Source organism: Eptesicus fuscus, chromosome 3, assembly GCF_027574615.1.
Source record: "Eptesicus fuscus isolate TK198812 chromosome 3, DD_ASM_mEF_20220401, whole genome shotgun sequence".
Classification (NCBI taxonomy): domain Eukaryota; kingdom Metazoa; phylum Chordata; class Mammalia; order Chiroptera; family Vespertilionidae; genus Eptesicus; species Eptesicus fuscus.
The window spans coordinates 20,882,644-20,899,508 of record NC_072475.1 but is presented as its reverse complement, the minus strand read 5'-3'; the positions used below and the strand labels follow the sequence as shown (position 1 = coordinate 20,899,508).

At 42.6% G+C, this 16,865-nt stretch overlaps 1 protein-coding gene and 1 pseudogene across 1 annotated transcript in view; one reads left to right on the top strand and one right to left on the bottom strand.

Annotated features, from left to right (window-relative positions):
* The window catches only part of KCNAB1 (potassium voltage-gated channel subfamily A regulatory beta subunit 1), a 307,111-nt gene extending 301,613 nt beyond the window's left edge, over positions 1–5,498 (bottom strand). The window contains exon 1 of the mRNA XM_054713662.1: positions 5,257–5,498. Coding sequence (XP_054569637.1) covers positions 5,257–5,498 — 242 coding nt within the window. The remainder of the gene's footprint in view (positions 1–5,256) is intronic.
* Positions 5,499–5,691: 193 nt separating this feature from the next.
* LOC103286781 (phosphatidylinositol 3-kinase regulatory subunit beta-like) lies at positions 5,692–16,285 on the top strand (annotated as a pseudogene).
* The last annotated feature ends 580 nt before the right edge of the window (positions 16,286–16,865 follow it).

The following is a 16,865-nucleotide window of genomic DNA, read 5'->3' as shown; positions in this document are numbered from 1 at the left end:
CCCAATCAAGCAATACACATGCATTGAGCACTTTCTAAGAGCAAAGCATGGAAGGATTACAAAATATTATAAACTCTACTCCTTATCCTCAAGGTGACAATGGCATAATTTTGAGAATAAGACACACACACATACAACTAATAATCCAAATTCTATCTAGAGCAAATACAGGTCATGCTGTAAGAGAGAAGGGAAAGACTCTGGGTTGGATTTTCCTAGGCAAGGGGGCTGTGAAAAAATATTCTAGATAGGGACAGTGATAATGAGTGAGACTCGATGTTTGGGGCAGGGATGGAGGGTCAGTGTGTAGAGCACAAGACTGAAGCAGGCTCCAGACCAGAGCACAAAGAGCAGCACCTGGAAAAGTGGATCAGAGCAGGATGGTGAATGCGACAGCATCCCCAGGAGGAGGGTGAGTGAGTGTGTGTGTGTGTGTGTGTGTGTGTGTGTGTGTGTGTGTGTGTGTTGTGTGGGATGGGATGGGATGGAATGATTGGGGGACTGGGAATAAAAATGGAGAGTCTACAGAAAGCAATGAGCTGGGACCCAAGAGACAGGGGTTCCCTGCTTTGCACCTTCAGGTTAGTCACCCAACATCTCTGAGCTTCAATTTCCCTCAGGTATTAAACCAGAAATTGGAGCAGATTTTCTCTGAGGTCTCTCCCATATAATAATTCTGATACTTCCCCCGCCTCTCCTTTCCTTCTTTTATTATTCCCTCTCCACCTTCAACTCAAGGCTATAAAAAATTTCTTTTTGGTTGGCAAATAGCATAACTGGCTATTTTTTGTTTTAACTTTTGAGAAACGATTGTTTTATTCCGTGAACCTGGACAAATCCTGTCACTATAATATATAACAATATCTGTGCCATCATTACTGGGAAATGTTTTAAGCATAAATAACCTCAAACTGATTGATGTGGTTTCTATCAACTAGTGTCATTTCATCTGTCATCCACCCACTTGCTTTTGATGAATTGCTATTTGATGTCCTGCCATTGGATAATATTAGAGACTCCATAGGAAAGAGCTCTAGGAACCCCACTGCTGTGTTTACTACAGTATAAGGATATTTTTGAGGATGTTGTTGATTACACCAAGAAGAAGAATCAAGAGAGAAATTTCTCTCTGATCTCCAGAGCAGAGCATATTACTGAGCACACCTGGCTCGCCTCTACCTCAAGAACTCCGTGACTGCTGTAAGGAGATCCATTTCCCTTTACTCAGTTTGGTGCTGCTGGAAAGTACAGAGCCAAATCCAGGCCCGAGTGCATGGCCCGAACCTGGCATGCTCCCTCACCTGGGCAGTCTTCCCTTCCTGCTCCTAATCTTTCTTATAGATCCTAATAATATATTCTTATAGATCCTAATAATATATTCTTCATTTTTTTTCCTTCTTCTACATTTATTTTTATCTTTTCTGAATTATATGCACTTGGGCCCCTTAAATACCTCTAGACACAAGGAGGTGTAAGAAAATAAACAATCAAATAAAGAAATAACCTATACCAGTGGTCGGCAAACTCATTAGTCAACAGAGCCAAATATCAACAGTACAACGATTGAAATTTCTTTTGAGACCCAAATTTTTTAAACTTAAACTTCTTCTAACGCCACTTCTTCAAAATAGACTCGCCCAGGCCCTGGTATTTTGTGGAAGAGCCACACTCAAGGGGCCAAAGAGCAGCATGTGGCTCGCGAGCCGCAGTTTGCGGACCACGGACCTATACAACCGAAAGCTTTGTTTTTATACCAGGAGTGAGCATACTTCAGCATGCTGGCCAAATCCAGCCTGCCACTTATTTCTGTATGGTGCCCAAGATAAGATTGGCTTTTATATTTTTTAATGGTTTGGGAGGGGGGGGAAAGGAATATTTGTGATATGAGAAAATTATATAAATCTCAAATTTCCTTATCTGTAAATAAAGTTTATTGGCACACAGCTGTGCCCACTCGTTTCCTCATTGTCAATGCTGCTCTCACCCTGCCACAGCAGAGTTCAGTAGTTCTCACAAAGGCGGAGGTGGCCCATGAGCCTAAAATATTTACTCTCTGGCCTTTTACAAGAAGAGCTTGCTGACTCCTGGATGAGACCTTCATTTTACACATGTTTGAGTTCCTCTTGGCTCATGTTAGTTTTATGAAATTGCTTCAGATGCATCCTTCCTTACTCAGCGTAGCTATTTTATTTTGTGTGCTTTGTCTATAAATTTACTTCTCAGTGCACTTTAACCTTGACCCAAGCACCAGCATACTGTCTGGCTCAGAGTTCGGTACGATGTAATAAAGACAATTAACTTGCAGCCACTTAGAAATAACTGAAGGACCCTCTTCAGTGACTATTTTATAGACACTAATAAAATGAGTCCACAAAAACTTCTATTTTTGCTGAAAATTCTAAGCCAACAGAAGAATCTACACAGCAACTTGGCACTTTTCACAACACGTTCAAACAATTTCCTCCAGTTTCTTTTCAGTTGATACATGTGTTTGCATATTTACTGATTTTTTTTCCTCTCCTGGTCACCCTCAGTTAGAAATATAACCACGTCTCCATGGAAACACAGCATAATGCTCTATCACAGATGATCGAAGGACCTGAGCAGCTGGTATTGGGCTGAAGGCTGCAATGGCTTCGGACCAAATTAGGAAGAGAAAGCAGCTTACCCAGCTCTCCCAGGCCTCTCAGAATTCTAACGCTCAGCATGGAAACCTACACAGATTGTGAACTGCTGGGAGTTTTTTTATTCTTTCTTTTTCCTTCTGTGAATATTCTCCTGTCTATTTCTATGTTTCATCTATAGGGGGTGTTCAGCCCCTGCTCCTAGAATGAGTGACAGAGTCTACAGAATAAGTAGAAAGGGAACCTACATTCAGTGAGCACCTACTGTGTGTTAGGCCCTTAGATGTTGCAGCTGGCCCAATGTCACAAAGTTGGGAAACCAGAAAAGCTGGGATTTGAACCCTGGTCTTGCCAACGTCCACTCTCTTTCCACTACACGTGGGATAATACCCTTGCAAAGAAGCAGCATATGGGACATACAGTTTGAACCAGGTCTTTGAACCAAACCAATGGTCCTGAGGGAAGATGTAAATAAACATAAAGATGTTAGACTATGAAAGTTACTTTCTCTCCTAAATCCCAACTATGTTTATGAGAAGTCAAGGTCAAACGCTAAGTTATGAAGGAACCAAAAGAACCAGGATTCTCTTCCCCAACAATCCCTTCCTAATGCTTAAAGGAGGATGTTTTAAATAGTGTTCATTAATAAGTGCCTTGAAAGAAGAACAGACAAAGTACTATGGAATTTAAAGAAAGGAGACGTGCTTCAAGTTGGGGGGGTGGAGAGGACGGGGATGGAGGAATGCATCAGGGAGAAGTGGCAGAGCACAGGAAGGTCATCATAATTCACAGCCTTGGCTTTCCCAGGCCCAATTTAACTGCACTTTTCTTTCCTGAATTTCTGATCGGGGGCCAACAATCTCCTACGCCCATTTCTTATTAGAGGATGATCTAGTGGTATGCACGCTTGCCCAAGAGTTTGTCCCTCTGTGTAGGACCTGGTATCCTCAAGGTCACAGAGCCCTGCTCTCCAGGTCATTATGAAGAGTCACATCACAACTGGACTCTCACTCCATGAATAGTATGGTGCCTCAGAGACCAGGCTGGGGATGACTGACTGCTCCCCTCAAGCAGGTGGGCTCCTGGCCCCCAGTGTCAACTAGGGCACCTTTGCAGTTTGGAGAAAGTATTCCTCTGCTTCATAACTGTTAGAAAAACACTGTCCTAGAACATATATTTGAATGTTGGAAAACATCACAAGATGTGTAACTGATATTCACACCAGGACTTCTGAGGGAAAGAGGCCTGCCCTCCGAAGGTTTGTCCGAGTTCATGCCAGCACCACGCTTCCTATGATAAAGGTGGAAAGAGAGACTGTCCCTCCTCACTGGTCTATATTCTATCACCGAGGGGCAAGGAAAACATGGAGAAGATGGTGAGAGACTGTGGAGAGGCAGAGAGAGAAGGCAGCTCCTTTTTGTGGGGGGCGGATTCAGGACAGGGGGTATAGGGAGACACAGGTTCTCTTGAAAGGGTGATTAGATTCTTCTTAGGCTCCACTTCTAAAGCATGATGGGGTGGGCTGTCCTACGTTTCTATGTCCTAGAAACCTAGAAAAGTTCATTCCCCTTCTGCATGAGCCCTTTGTTGCATAAAAAGTCTGCACTCTGTTCTCCAGAGAGAAGCTATCTCATTGCAAATTGCTTTATTAATCACATTAGCTGATAAACAAGAGTACTAGCTACTACATTAAAACTGACCTTTAGGTTATAGAAAATTGAAATCACTGGGGACAGCCTGTCCATGCAAAACAATCTTATTCTGTGAAGCAGAAGTTTTGAGCTGAGCTACAACAACTGGTCTCTAAAAACAGTATATTTCCTTTTCCTTTTTCTTTTTTAAAGCATTCAGCAAGCACCCTTGTCCTTCTGAATGGCTTTGGCTCAGCTTCCCAGATGTTTAGAACTCCAGGCGTTGGTCAAGAAAGCATTTCTGCTGTGCGGTTTAGCTAAGCACAAGCACCTCTTATAGAGGTTTGACTAATAATTGTTCTGAAAAAGAAGGCTGCCTCCCATCTCAGAGCAATTTATAAATATTACACATCCCACCCCACACCAGGGGGAAAAAAAATTTCTCCCTTTTGTTAATCTTTCACAGAATAAATGATGAGATTGGAAGTTGAGAGAATAACCAGTAATTTATCTTGGGCTACATTGATAAAAAGTCCTGTCATTTCAATAACTACCTCAGTTTCATGAACTACTTTATTAGCCATTAGCACAGACCACATGATTCAGGCTTAGAAGGAAATAACAGTCCTAAAGCCCAGGCAGCGAAAAAATCCTTCTCTTAATTTATAAATTCCCTTAAGAAGAACAGGGTCCCATTCTTCATTATGACCCACAAAACCACCTGCCTGCTCAATGTCAAAAATACTTCTACTGGCAGCTCATGGTTAGGAGCTTCCCAGATGAGCTTGCCTATATTTTACGTTACCTTTTGAGCAGAGAGGAAATAGACAATTTAAAGCTTGGAAAAAAAAGGAGCCCAAGAAGAGGGTTCATTGCATTCCCAGTCCTACTCCTTTTTCTCTCTGTTTGTTTTGCTATTGAAATCCTTATTTCTTCTGATAACAGCAGCCTCTGACTTCAGTGCAGTGCCCTGGTTGGATGACATTACAACCAGCAAGTACCTGTAAGCCATGCCCGTCTCTGCCCTGGTGGTTTCCCGCAACGAAATTCCATGGACACGTAAAAACTTCTCCAGGTGTTTCCGTTCCGCTGCTCCACTGGGCCTGGCCGGCCAGCAGGCTTCCCCAGGCGGAGGCTTGGTCACCACGATGTGCCGCCTACATTTCAGAGCAGAGTCGCTGGATTTGGGCAGACCCAGCGTGGGGCTGGGGATGTCTGCACAGGCAGGTTTATACAGATGCATGTTTCAAAAACGCAGGGAAGCAGTGCTAATGGCGCGGGACTCAGCTCTAAGACTGGCTGTATCTTGCTACGTTTAACTTGAGTTACCCGGCTTTGGTGTGTCCCTAAAAGGGATCGGATTGTTTTCCTCAGATGCCCCTTATGGTTTCTGTCTGTGAGCGGGCTCCTGAGGACCTGGCAGAGCTGCTGGCTACATGTCTCGGCTGAATGGCTTTGGCTCAACAAAAAGAAGCCTGACAGAGGCCAATCACTTTTCCCGTCCCCGTGAAGTTCACAAAGTCAAACGTAAGCAACCAAGTATTGACCCTGGGAAGAAAAATACAGGCATTCTTTCCCATGTCTTTCTATTTAGGTAAAGGGAATATTTTGGTGGGATATGGGCCAAGTGTTCTGTTCTCATAAGGACCATAAGGCCTTGAGCATGATTCAGGAGTGTGTAATGAGACCTCTCTAAATTTTCAAATACTTCAAAATTTACTAAGCTAGTGGCATGATTCATGTGGGCAATAGGCCCACGAATCCTTTTCTTCTTCAGATGCTGCTGTCAAATGATAGGACATATCAATAAGGTTGTAAAAAGCAAAGGGCCCCACCAATATGCCCCACTGATTTTTGATGAAGGTGCAAGAGCTATTCAACAGAAGGACAGGCCTTTCCACAATTGGTGCTGGAACAGCTGGACACTGATAAGCAAAGACAAACAAACAAAAATAAATGACCTTTGACACCTCATATTTGTACAAAAATTAACTCAAAATGGATCACAGACTTCAATGTAAAATGATACAACTCTTAGGTAAAAACTTAAGAGAAAATCTTCAGGATCTGGGGCTAAATAAAGAGTTCTTAGACTTGACACCAAAAATAAGGTTCGTAAAAGGAAAGATTATAAATTGGATCTCATAAACATTCAACACTTCTGCTCTGTGAAAGACCCTGTAAATAGGATGAAAAAAACAAATTACAGACCGAGAAAAACTATTTGCGAGTCACACATCCAACAAAAAACTTATAACTAGAACATATAAAGAAGTCTCAAGACTCAACAATAAAAAACATATAAACCATCCAGTTAGCAAATGGACAAAAGATATGGACAAACATTTTACTGAAGAGGAGATACAGATGGCAAACAAACATGTGAAAAGGTGGTCAACATCACTAGCCACTAGGGGAATGCAAATTAAATCCACATTGAGATATCTCCACACACCCATCAGAATAGCTAAAATAAACATGGCATTGACACCAAATGCTGGCAAGGATTCAGAGAAACTGGATCACTCATAAATTGCTGGTGGGCATATAGTATAAAGGTACAGCCTCTCCCCAGAAAAGTATGGCAGTTTCTTCTAAAACTACATATACCAAACTTATCACATGACACAGCAATTGTACTCTTGGGTATTTATCCCAGAGAAATTAAATCTATGTTCACACAAATATCTACATACAAATGTTCATAGCAGGTTAATTGGTAATAGCCAAGAAGAAACAGAGGTGAGCTGGGAAAGCAATAATGAAGAATGAGACAGGAGCCTTCTTCCATGCATCACTGGCTTTCAATGCATCACTGTTTTTTTCTGCTCTCTGGATAGGGAAACAACATGTGGCCTTCAGTCTAAAGCTAAAGCAAAGGAAATGACCAATGGGACTCCAATATGCAAATGTGCACTCTGTGGCCAAAAATGCCTTGAAAGGTGGCTGTTGTGGGCACAGAGTGCCTTGGAGAAGGGGTAGATGAGGAGGAAGGAAGGTTGGCGATGGGGCTTTGATCCTCTTATATAGGCTTTGCCCTCTCTTCTTAAGTAATGTTGGGCCATGGAAGGTTTGAGATCAGGATAGTATTGTGGTCATGTGCTGATGAGTCATCACTGAAGTAATGCTTCCAGGATGTTGAGAACACATTCCCCTTTATCCCAGTCTGCACTTATCTGGCTGATAAGAAATTCCATGGAATGGGGGTGGATGAAGTAAGGTGGAAATAACTTAGCATGGGCTGTGAAATCAGGAAGACTTGGGTTTGAATTCTACCCCTACAACACACTAATGAATTGACTGGGGGCACTTTTTGAGTCCCAATTTCCTCCTCTGGAAAATATACCTCATCATATTTCCTTACAGTACTGTTTAAAGAATAAAGGAAATATGGTATTTGATGTACCTGGCACAGAATAAATAGCCCTCTACGTGATGGTTATCGTTACAATATCTCCTGCATGGCACAACTCTAAGGACTGCCATGACATTGCAGTCCATGTGGATGGCGCCCCCTAGTGTTGCAATACCTGGCTGGCATAGCTGGATGGGCAAACCTTGACAGACTTAGCAAGCAACAATTTTCAGGGGACATCAATGCTATCGGTTATATGAGGAACCATAGAATTGTACACTTGAAACCTATATAATTTTATTAACCAAAGTTATCCCAATACATTTAATTTTTAAAAGGCAATTTAAATTTTCAAATAAAAATACTCATGATTGAAAATAATTGTTAAAGATTCAGTTATTGGGAGGACTGGGATAAAGTACAAATTCCCAAGAGCTTGGGCTTAGAGGTCAGACTGACAGGGTTTTAAATCCTTGCCCATCAGTACAGTACTGTGTGATGTGAGTACTCTCTGAGTTGTTAGTTTCTTCCTCAGAAAAATGAGTAAAACAATACTACCTCCTCAGAGTTAGAGAAGCAAAGTCAGGTTGTATATTTTAAATCCCCAAACATACCACACTGCCTCTTGAAATGCCATTCCTCTGTATAATCATTGTATATGTTTAATCATTGACTAAAGTTCAATATTATTGAAAAAGTATGTTTCTGCCATGGAAGACAAACTCACTTCCCTTACTTTGTGCTAGAATGTTCTTTTCAGCTGGGAAAATTATAAAACCTGAAGCACAAGTGTCCCATCAACATTTTGAGAAATAGTGTTCTACAGGCTTTGCTTTTCTAACATCTCTAAGGACTATTCCAAGATAAACTTTAACTTGAAGCCATTTCAAGATTTGCCATTTTCCCAAACAGATTAAAATGTTAGTTCAAATAAAGTCACAACTGATTTTTTTTAGAGGTCACCTTTTTTGCAACCTTGCTCAATGGAACACAAGCAAGAATAAACAAAAAATTTTAGGCTTCCTGGAAAAGGACCTCAATTCATAAACCATTTACTCTTTCGTGCACATAATTCAAGCAAGGTGGATGTTCTTGCTCCCCATTCCTCAGCAGAGTAAAGACAGCAAATTAGATGAAAGAGCCCATTAGAGGCAGATCTACTGACAGCAGCAAGAAAAATTTACAGCAAGGTAAGGATACAGAAAAAGTAATGGAGGGAGAAAAAATACAGAAGCCAAACTTTAAAAATAAAATACCAAAAGAAGGCCTCTAATTTTCAAGGCAAATAGTCCTACATGCCATAAGTCCCTGAGGACATTTTAACACAGCACAACAGTTGACATTTATTAAGATAAACTAGAGCCCTGGCCAGTGTGGCTCAATTGGTTGAGTGTTGTCCCATGCACCAGAAGGTTGCAGGTTGATTCCCTGTCAGGGCACATATCCAGGTTGTGGGTTCGATCCCTGGTTGACAGGAGGCAACCAATCCACATTTCTTTCTCACGTAATGTTTCTCTCTCCCCCTCTCCCTTCTTCGCTCTCTAGAAATCAATAAAAACATATATCTTTTTTAAAAAGATAAAGTAGGATTGTCAAGTTGTTTCTTCAGGTTTAAAAAGTTTTTTAAAAAAATCCTTGACACAATTACAAAGTTTCAGGGGAAAATCACTTGAGTCAGAGTTTCATTCTCTGACAATATCAGATGAACAAGGCCTAACTGTGACGAATTTCTGCATTTAGTTATACTACTTGCTCATGTCACGCACTTTTTTCCCATTCCTAGGAACTTGGTGGTTTAGTGGATTCCCAGCCTAAAAAAGGTCAACTTTGTTCTTGAGTCACAGACCACACATGTCTTCCCTGCGCTTTCCTCCCTGCCTCCCTGCTGGTTCTCATTCCCACAAACTTCCTCGCATCCTTGTAAAACTCCAGCAGAAATGGTGTATTTTGTGCGTTGTTTTTTTTTTTTTTTCTGACACATCCCTGTCTGATCCTGTCCTTTACCTCTATTTCCAGAGAATTTCACACTTCTTACATTACACCAATAAAACAATACTGTAGTCTTGTATTCCCGGAAAAAAAACTCCAAGATTATTCACGGCAAGAAGCTTGTCTTTATGTATCCTCATATCTCTGGAACTGGGACATAAGAGATGATCAAACCTCTTGAATGGATTTCTATTCCATTTTCTAGTTTGACTTTAACTTTTTTTAATATTACACATTCAATACTGAGTGTCCTTGAATTCTGAATATTGGCATTATTGGGAATTCATTTAACTGAAAGTACCTTAAAAACACATTTAAACATAATACTGCTTTGTCATTTATTTTGAATAAATGACCATTTGGAACCTAAAATAATATAAGCAGATTTAAGTGTTTAATATTTTGTTCAACAAGCAACTGGTGTTTGGATAGTCACCTCATTCAAATTACTGAACTTGGACAGGAAGAGCTGATCTATCCAATGTGCCCACTTGTGGAATTGATTATGCTTTCACCCCCTTAACCTCAGAGGAAACTAAATAACGCAACAGCCCTTTAGGACAGCTTGTTTCATGCTTGATGTTCATTGCTCTGATCCAATTAAATATGAAGATTAAGCTATAAAATGCACCTTGGGCTTTCATCTTTTATTAGTGAAGTATATCAAATGGGAGGTATTGTCATTAAAAAGGTCTCTTGAATCAAGCCCATATTTTCTTAACTAATTTTTCCTCAAATGTTTCACCATTTTACACACACACACACACACACACACACACACACACACACACACACAATGCATGTATTTTGTTTGAGGACAGTGAGCCAGGGGAGGAATGCCAAGATATCATCCATGATCAGCAGTTTTATTTAATAATATTACATTCAAAACCATGCTGTATCCTGCTGCTGGGAGCAAGGCTTCTCTGGCTTCTAGAATCCCATAGGTGCATTCTAGAGAAACGTGTAATGATTACACTGTCTGAATCAACACACTGTCCTGGAAGTTCCTCTGAAAAACACACAGCTGGCCATTTCTGGAAGATCAGGCTGCCGTAGTGAACTCTGTTGGCTCAACAAGTGCTCTCTGACCATGTGCCAGATCCTGCCTCATGCGCTATCAGCCTGTGTCCGTGGCGCCAGAGCCTGTGGCTCTTACCTTGGGGAGGGATGACATCCCACAACCAAATGCAGGTGGAATAAAACGAGCTGCAGGGGGACTCCTGGCTCACCCACCCCTAAGTGATTCTTAGGGAATAAAAACAAATGCTGAGCTGTTCAAAACGAGAGCTGAGAGCCCTCATGGAGTGTCATAAGCCAGACTGTGTTCCAAGTCCCTGCCATCTGTAAATGTCAGATCACTATCTACAGGTTCCTGAAAGGCCATCAGCTTTCTCAGTGAAACAGGAAAGTGAATCCCAACTAGAGAAGCAAAAAGTGATTGGCCCATCCTGTGGGTTAGGTTGTTGCATCCGGCCTGGGACGAGGAGAGTAGAATTGAAGGGAAAGCTGTGCCTTGACTTCTTTCCTGTTGTAGTAAACAGCTGGACTCTCCCTGGGCAGTTCCTTTGCATGCTCTGACCACACCCCGGGGCAGAGACCTACCAGCCGTTCACCATGCCCATTTCTCTCTCTTCCTAGGCACACATTTGGCCTACAACTCCCAGTCTCCCTTGCAGTTCAGTGTGTCATGTGATTGAATTCCAGCCAATGTCACTTCTGCCCACAGGTGCCACTTTCAGGCCTGGTCCACAAAGTACCCTCCACATAATCCTCCCCAGTCTCTGTCCTGTCTGTTTGATCAATGCCAATCAATACTCAGCCACTATCCACCTTAGGAAACATAGGCTGATCCCACCTTTCACCTGATTGGAGCTTCCTACCCCTTGAATGGACTTACATGAGTAGAAAATAATGTCAAGTCATTGAGGTTTCAGGATTTAGCAGCAAGGGTTACCTTTCATGAAATCATGGCCTTTATGTTGCAAAGGGCATTTGCCTACCGCCTACCCATAATGATCATTCAGTAGCCCTTCCTGGATTGGGAGGCAGAACTAGATATCTGGTCTGGAGCCCAGTTTAATTTCCTGGTGACTGAAGAAATATTTGGCAGGTTTTTGTCTGTAACTAGTTTGCAATATGTGTACCAATGCACACAAGACCTCCATTTCTCTTGACTTGGAAAGGTGACATTTCTCATCGCCCGGGAGGCCGTGGGGAAGGGAAGCATGGTCTCAACTGTCAGCTCCAGAGAGATGTGAGTCAGTACTCCTCGGAACCATGCTGTTTCCTCCTCCCACTGAGCAAATGCACATAATACAACCACGGGCCATTTAGTGACAACCACAAGCTAAAACCGGAAAGGCCAGGGCAGCTGTTGCTATGGAACCTTTACATCCTCTCAGAGCAGGATTCTTCTCTAATTCATCTCCGGCTGCTCACTCAACGGTTGTTGAATGTTCTTGCACTCACCTCAGGTTGATTCTCAACACTAGATCTTCCTGCAGGAACTCAAGCCAGGTTGCTAAGCTCATGGATTACCTGCTGCCCTGCTGGCAGGAACCGAGTGCAACAAAACTCACTGTATGTGGAGAACTGCCTGTCCACACACAGGACCACAGCTGATCCTCTGGAAGTGGCTGAAGTAAATGATTCTAGGAAGTCAGGGAGTTTTAATAGCAGAGAGGAAATATCAGCAACGATGCTCAGTGTACCTACTCTCTAGTTAAAAAGAAACATTTATTAAGATGGTAGAAATCACTCTTAAAGGACTATAGCTAAATGTTTATTCATGTGTTGATTTGTTCTACTAAATGTACCCAGTCATTTCAAATTAATAGGTTCAGGCAGCTATGGTTTGGAATGTTGACACTGATGGTTTTAAAAGCCCTTTGTATTCTATCCGAAAGTCACTTTTTCCCGGGAGGTTGGTGATTGTATAAATCCCTTAAAAGCCTCTGTAAGAACATAAAGATCTCCCGTAAGTACTACTTGAGCTCAGCAGTCAGGTATTAGGTGAAGTGCACATTTCCCCCAGATATTTTAAGAGTCACCCTATCCTTAATTATCTTCATAACACTTAAATGCACCATGCACAGTCAGGGGTCACACCTCAACCCTTATTTCAGAGAGTTTGAAAACAAAGTGCATTGCTCTTTCAAATCACTTGTACAGTAGTACCTCATTTATTTTTTTACAGTGGTCCTTTCTAATGCTATTAGTCTTCTTTGCAGCCAAAGAAATTGAGACTCAGAAAAGTTAATCAACTTACCCAATGATTTGTTTAACTATATAACTCAATGCCATATATTCCATATAACACTGTGTAGTATAGAGAAAGCAATGAAATAGGCATTCTCAAATATTGCCAGTGGGAAGGTAAAGTGAGAAAATATTTCCTGACAGCAAATGCATTAATAATAAATATGATTGCATACATGCATATGTAATATTAGTACATAATATTTACCCTTTCATTCCACTTCTACAAATAGAGTCTAAGAAAATAACCAGAGAGTTTGCCAGTCTGCTTATTTGGCCATCTGGGGTGATGCTGTTTAGAGTTGTTAATTTAATAATTTATTTTGTTCATAATGAATAAACCCCATGTGGAAGAATCCACTTGACAGTTGAAGTCATATAAGTAGAATCTAATTCATTTAGATTGACTGAGGAGTCCATTACTTTTTACTCTCCTTTGGTATTCAACCATATGTATCTCAGTGCTTTTTAAAAAAAATATTTGTATTGATTTCTGAGAGGAAGGGAGAGGGAGAGAGAGATGGAAACATCAATGATGAGAGAGAATCATTGATCGGCTGCTTCCTGCAAGCCCCACACAGGGGATCGAACCCACAATCCAGGCATGTGCCCTGACCAGGAATCAAACCGTGATCTCCTGGTTCATAGGTCGACGCTCAACCACTGAGCACACCAGCTCAGTGCTTTTTAAATGTTACTCATTCTTTAATTATGATGTCCCTAAGTGTGTGTCATAGAACACTTAGTTCTAAGATATTCCACAAATAAGTTTGGGAATCCCTGCCTGCTGTTTCCCTTCTCTAAATTCACAGTGTACATCAGCATATGAGAAGCTCTGACAGGTCTTTCAGTAATGGCAGAAAAAGCACCTTTGTTGGCTCAGTGATTTGCAAACCTATTTGATCCCAGAACCCTTTTTCATATACACACAAATAATAACCCACAGAACCACCATTCTGCAATATTCCTCAGAACATATTGCCTTTAACATGCATTTCTATAGTTATCAACCTAATTTTATTGTTCCCAAGCCTAGCCATCTCCAGTCATTTGAAGGGTGTTATGAAAACTTCTTTACACATATATGTTTTTATGTAATTTGCACATAAACATACATACATATCATTTTAAGGTGAGGGCCACTAATTCAGAAACTTTATATGTTGCTCAGTGATTCTCAACCTCTTTGAATTTTACTTATAATCACATACATACATTGCTACTTATATAAATGTTCTCATATAATCATAGTAATGACTCAAATTCCTGTAACAAGGGAAGAACTCTCTTTGTCAGTTAAAGCTGCTAATACATGAAAATATTCATTCAGCCTAGTTCCTTATTATAAAATACCAAAAAAAAGGACATTCAAGTATTTTTCCCTTATGAAGGTGCCAGGCATCCTCTCCTTAAGCTAGAACTAGGGGAAAGTATATTATTTCTGTTGCACTGATGTTCTTGGAAGTCATGTTCAATATAAGTATTTGGGGGGTATCTACTTTGTGCCTAACTAGTCCTGTTCTAGAAACTACTAAAGAAATTAACTCATGAGTCAGGTTCATAAAGTTTTTAATGTCTTTAGTTAAACAAGAGTTGGGAAACAAATGAGAAACAATGCAAGAGAGTTTGTCCTAAGTGCCAAATCATATCACGTGCTAGAGCCAGCATGTGTCTTTAATTCTTGTCATCCCGGGCCCTGTCTGATGCTTCTAAAAGTGTGGGGTTCAAATTGAGATCCTAGTAGCAATAAAATGCAACATGGGAAGAGTCTAAATGTAGAGATGAAAAACACTGAATGCAATGGCTTCTCTTTTCTCTTTTGTGGAATTATATTCCAACCAGAATAGTACCTTAGAATGAATGTGCCAAATTGCTCTGTAACTATGCAATATATATATATATCTATATATATAAAAAGCCAGCTACCATAACGACCAGAGACCAGAACATCACAGTCCCTCGCCCAGGCTGGCCCTGCCCCCCAGGGAGCAGTTAGGGACTCCCCTAGGCAATGCGATAGGGTGCAAGTTTGATTGGGGAAAGTCGAAGAAATAGAGGGGAAGGTCTTAAGGGTCTGCGGGGTTGGGGTGGTCAGCCCCGAGTAGGTTTGGAGTGTGCTGGGGAAGGAAGAGGAAGATCCGATTGGAAAAGGCTCAGCACAGTACCTTTCTCATTGCGAACCGGGATAGCGCCAGCCGAGGACTGAATGGGCAGTTGTTTCATGAGTGCGCTTGGGACCGACATGTTCATGGCAGCAGCAGTACTCCCGAAACTTCACTGATTCCAAATAGCAAACAGCTACCAACGCCAAAACAGAAAAATCCTCTCCAACGAGAGGCCCTGGACTTGCAACCCGACTGAAGGAAACACCACTTAAGGCGGAGCTAGAAAAACCGGAAGTAGGCGACCAGAGGATTGTGGGATTGTGGAGGACGCCTGGGCGCCTACGGCTTGACCGTGAGCCTGTTATTGTGCATGTACATAGTCCGCCCTATAGTCCTCCCTCTCGCAGTATTTGGACCTGACTTCTGGCGGGAAATTATTTCTGTTGAGGTTTGCTGTTCCCTTGTGGGAGGAAGATCAGAATTAAAGGTTTCGTTTGTTACCTTGGTTTGAAGCGGAGGACAAAAGCCGCGAGTATGACCAGCTCTAGGAGGAGTACACATGCACCTCCCAGGAACTGCAGGTGAAGTGCACCGCAATCGAAGCCTTCAATGAAACCATCAAGATCTTAGAAGAGCAGGGCCAGACTCAAGAGAAGTGCAGCAAGGAGTATCTGGAGCGCTTCCGGCGTGAGGGCGATGAAAAGGAGATGCAGAGGATCCTGCGGAACTAAGTCTCGCATCGCAGAGATCCAAGAGAGCCACATGAAGCTGGAACAGGAGCTGCGGACACAGGCCTTGGACAACCGGGAGATCAATAAGCGCATGAACAGCCTGAAGCCAGACCTCATGCAGCTGCGCAAGATCTGAGACCAGCACCTGGTATGGCTCACCCAGAAAGGCGCCCGGCAGAAGAAAATCAATGAGTGGTTGGGAATCAAAAATGAGACTGAAGACCAGTCTGCACTGATGGAGGATGCGGGTGACCTCCCCCACCATGAGGAACGAACCTGGTATGTGGGCAAGATCAGCCGCACACAGGCTGAGGAAATGCTGAACGGCAAGCGGGATGGTACCTTCCTCATCCGTGAGAGCAGCCAGCAGGGCTGCAATGCCTGCTCTGTGGTGGTGGACGACGATACCAAACACTGTGTCATCTACCGCATGGCCACTGGCTTGGGTATTGGGGAGCCCTACAACCTGCCCGGGTCTCTGAAGGAGCTGGTGCTGCATGACCAGCACACTTCCCTTGTGCAACACAACGATGCACTTACAATCACACTGGCACATCCTGTGCGAACCCTCCTGCCCCAAGCCCACTGACTCATACAGAGCAGGACTCCATCTTTCTGTCTGTCTGTCTCTCTTCTTTGTGAATCTTTGTCTCAATCTCTCTCTTGCTTTCTCTGAGTCTTTCTCTTCCTGTCACTCTTTCTATCCCCATTTCTGTCCCCTCTGTCTCTCTTAGTCTCTGTGCCTCTAAGTCTCTGTTTGAGGAGCATACCTCCTCCAACCCATGCCCCTTCCCCCATGGGCACTGCCCTCCCCTGGCTCTGGCTGCCCCCACCAGTTCCTACAGTTCCCCCAAGCTCCCCCTGCCTGTACCTGCCATGTTTACAAAGGCCCTTGGGGCTCACCCCAAGCCTGATGCCCTGATTTTCAAGCCATAGACCTGGGGTCAGGGCAGGAAGAAGGCAAGAAGGAACTTTTCTGGGCCACTTCCAAGAACCTCAGCTGTGACATTTGGGATCAGGCGTGGCCGGGTCCCACCCACAGACCCAACTTCCCGTCCAAACCCTGAAGTGAAACCCGTACCGGTTACCCCCACATGGAGCTGCTGCCCAGAAGTCCTCCTCCCCCAAAATCAAAATTATTAAAAATAACCTCCAGAGTTGGTCCCTAT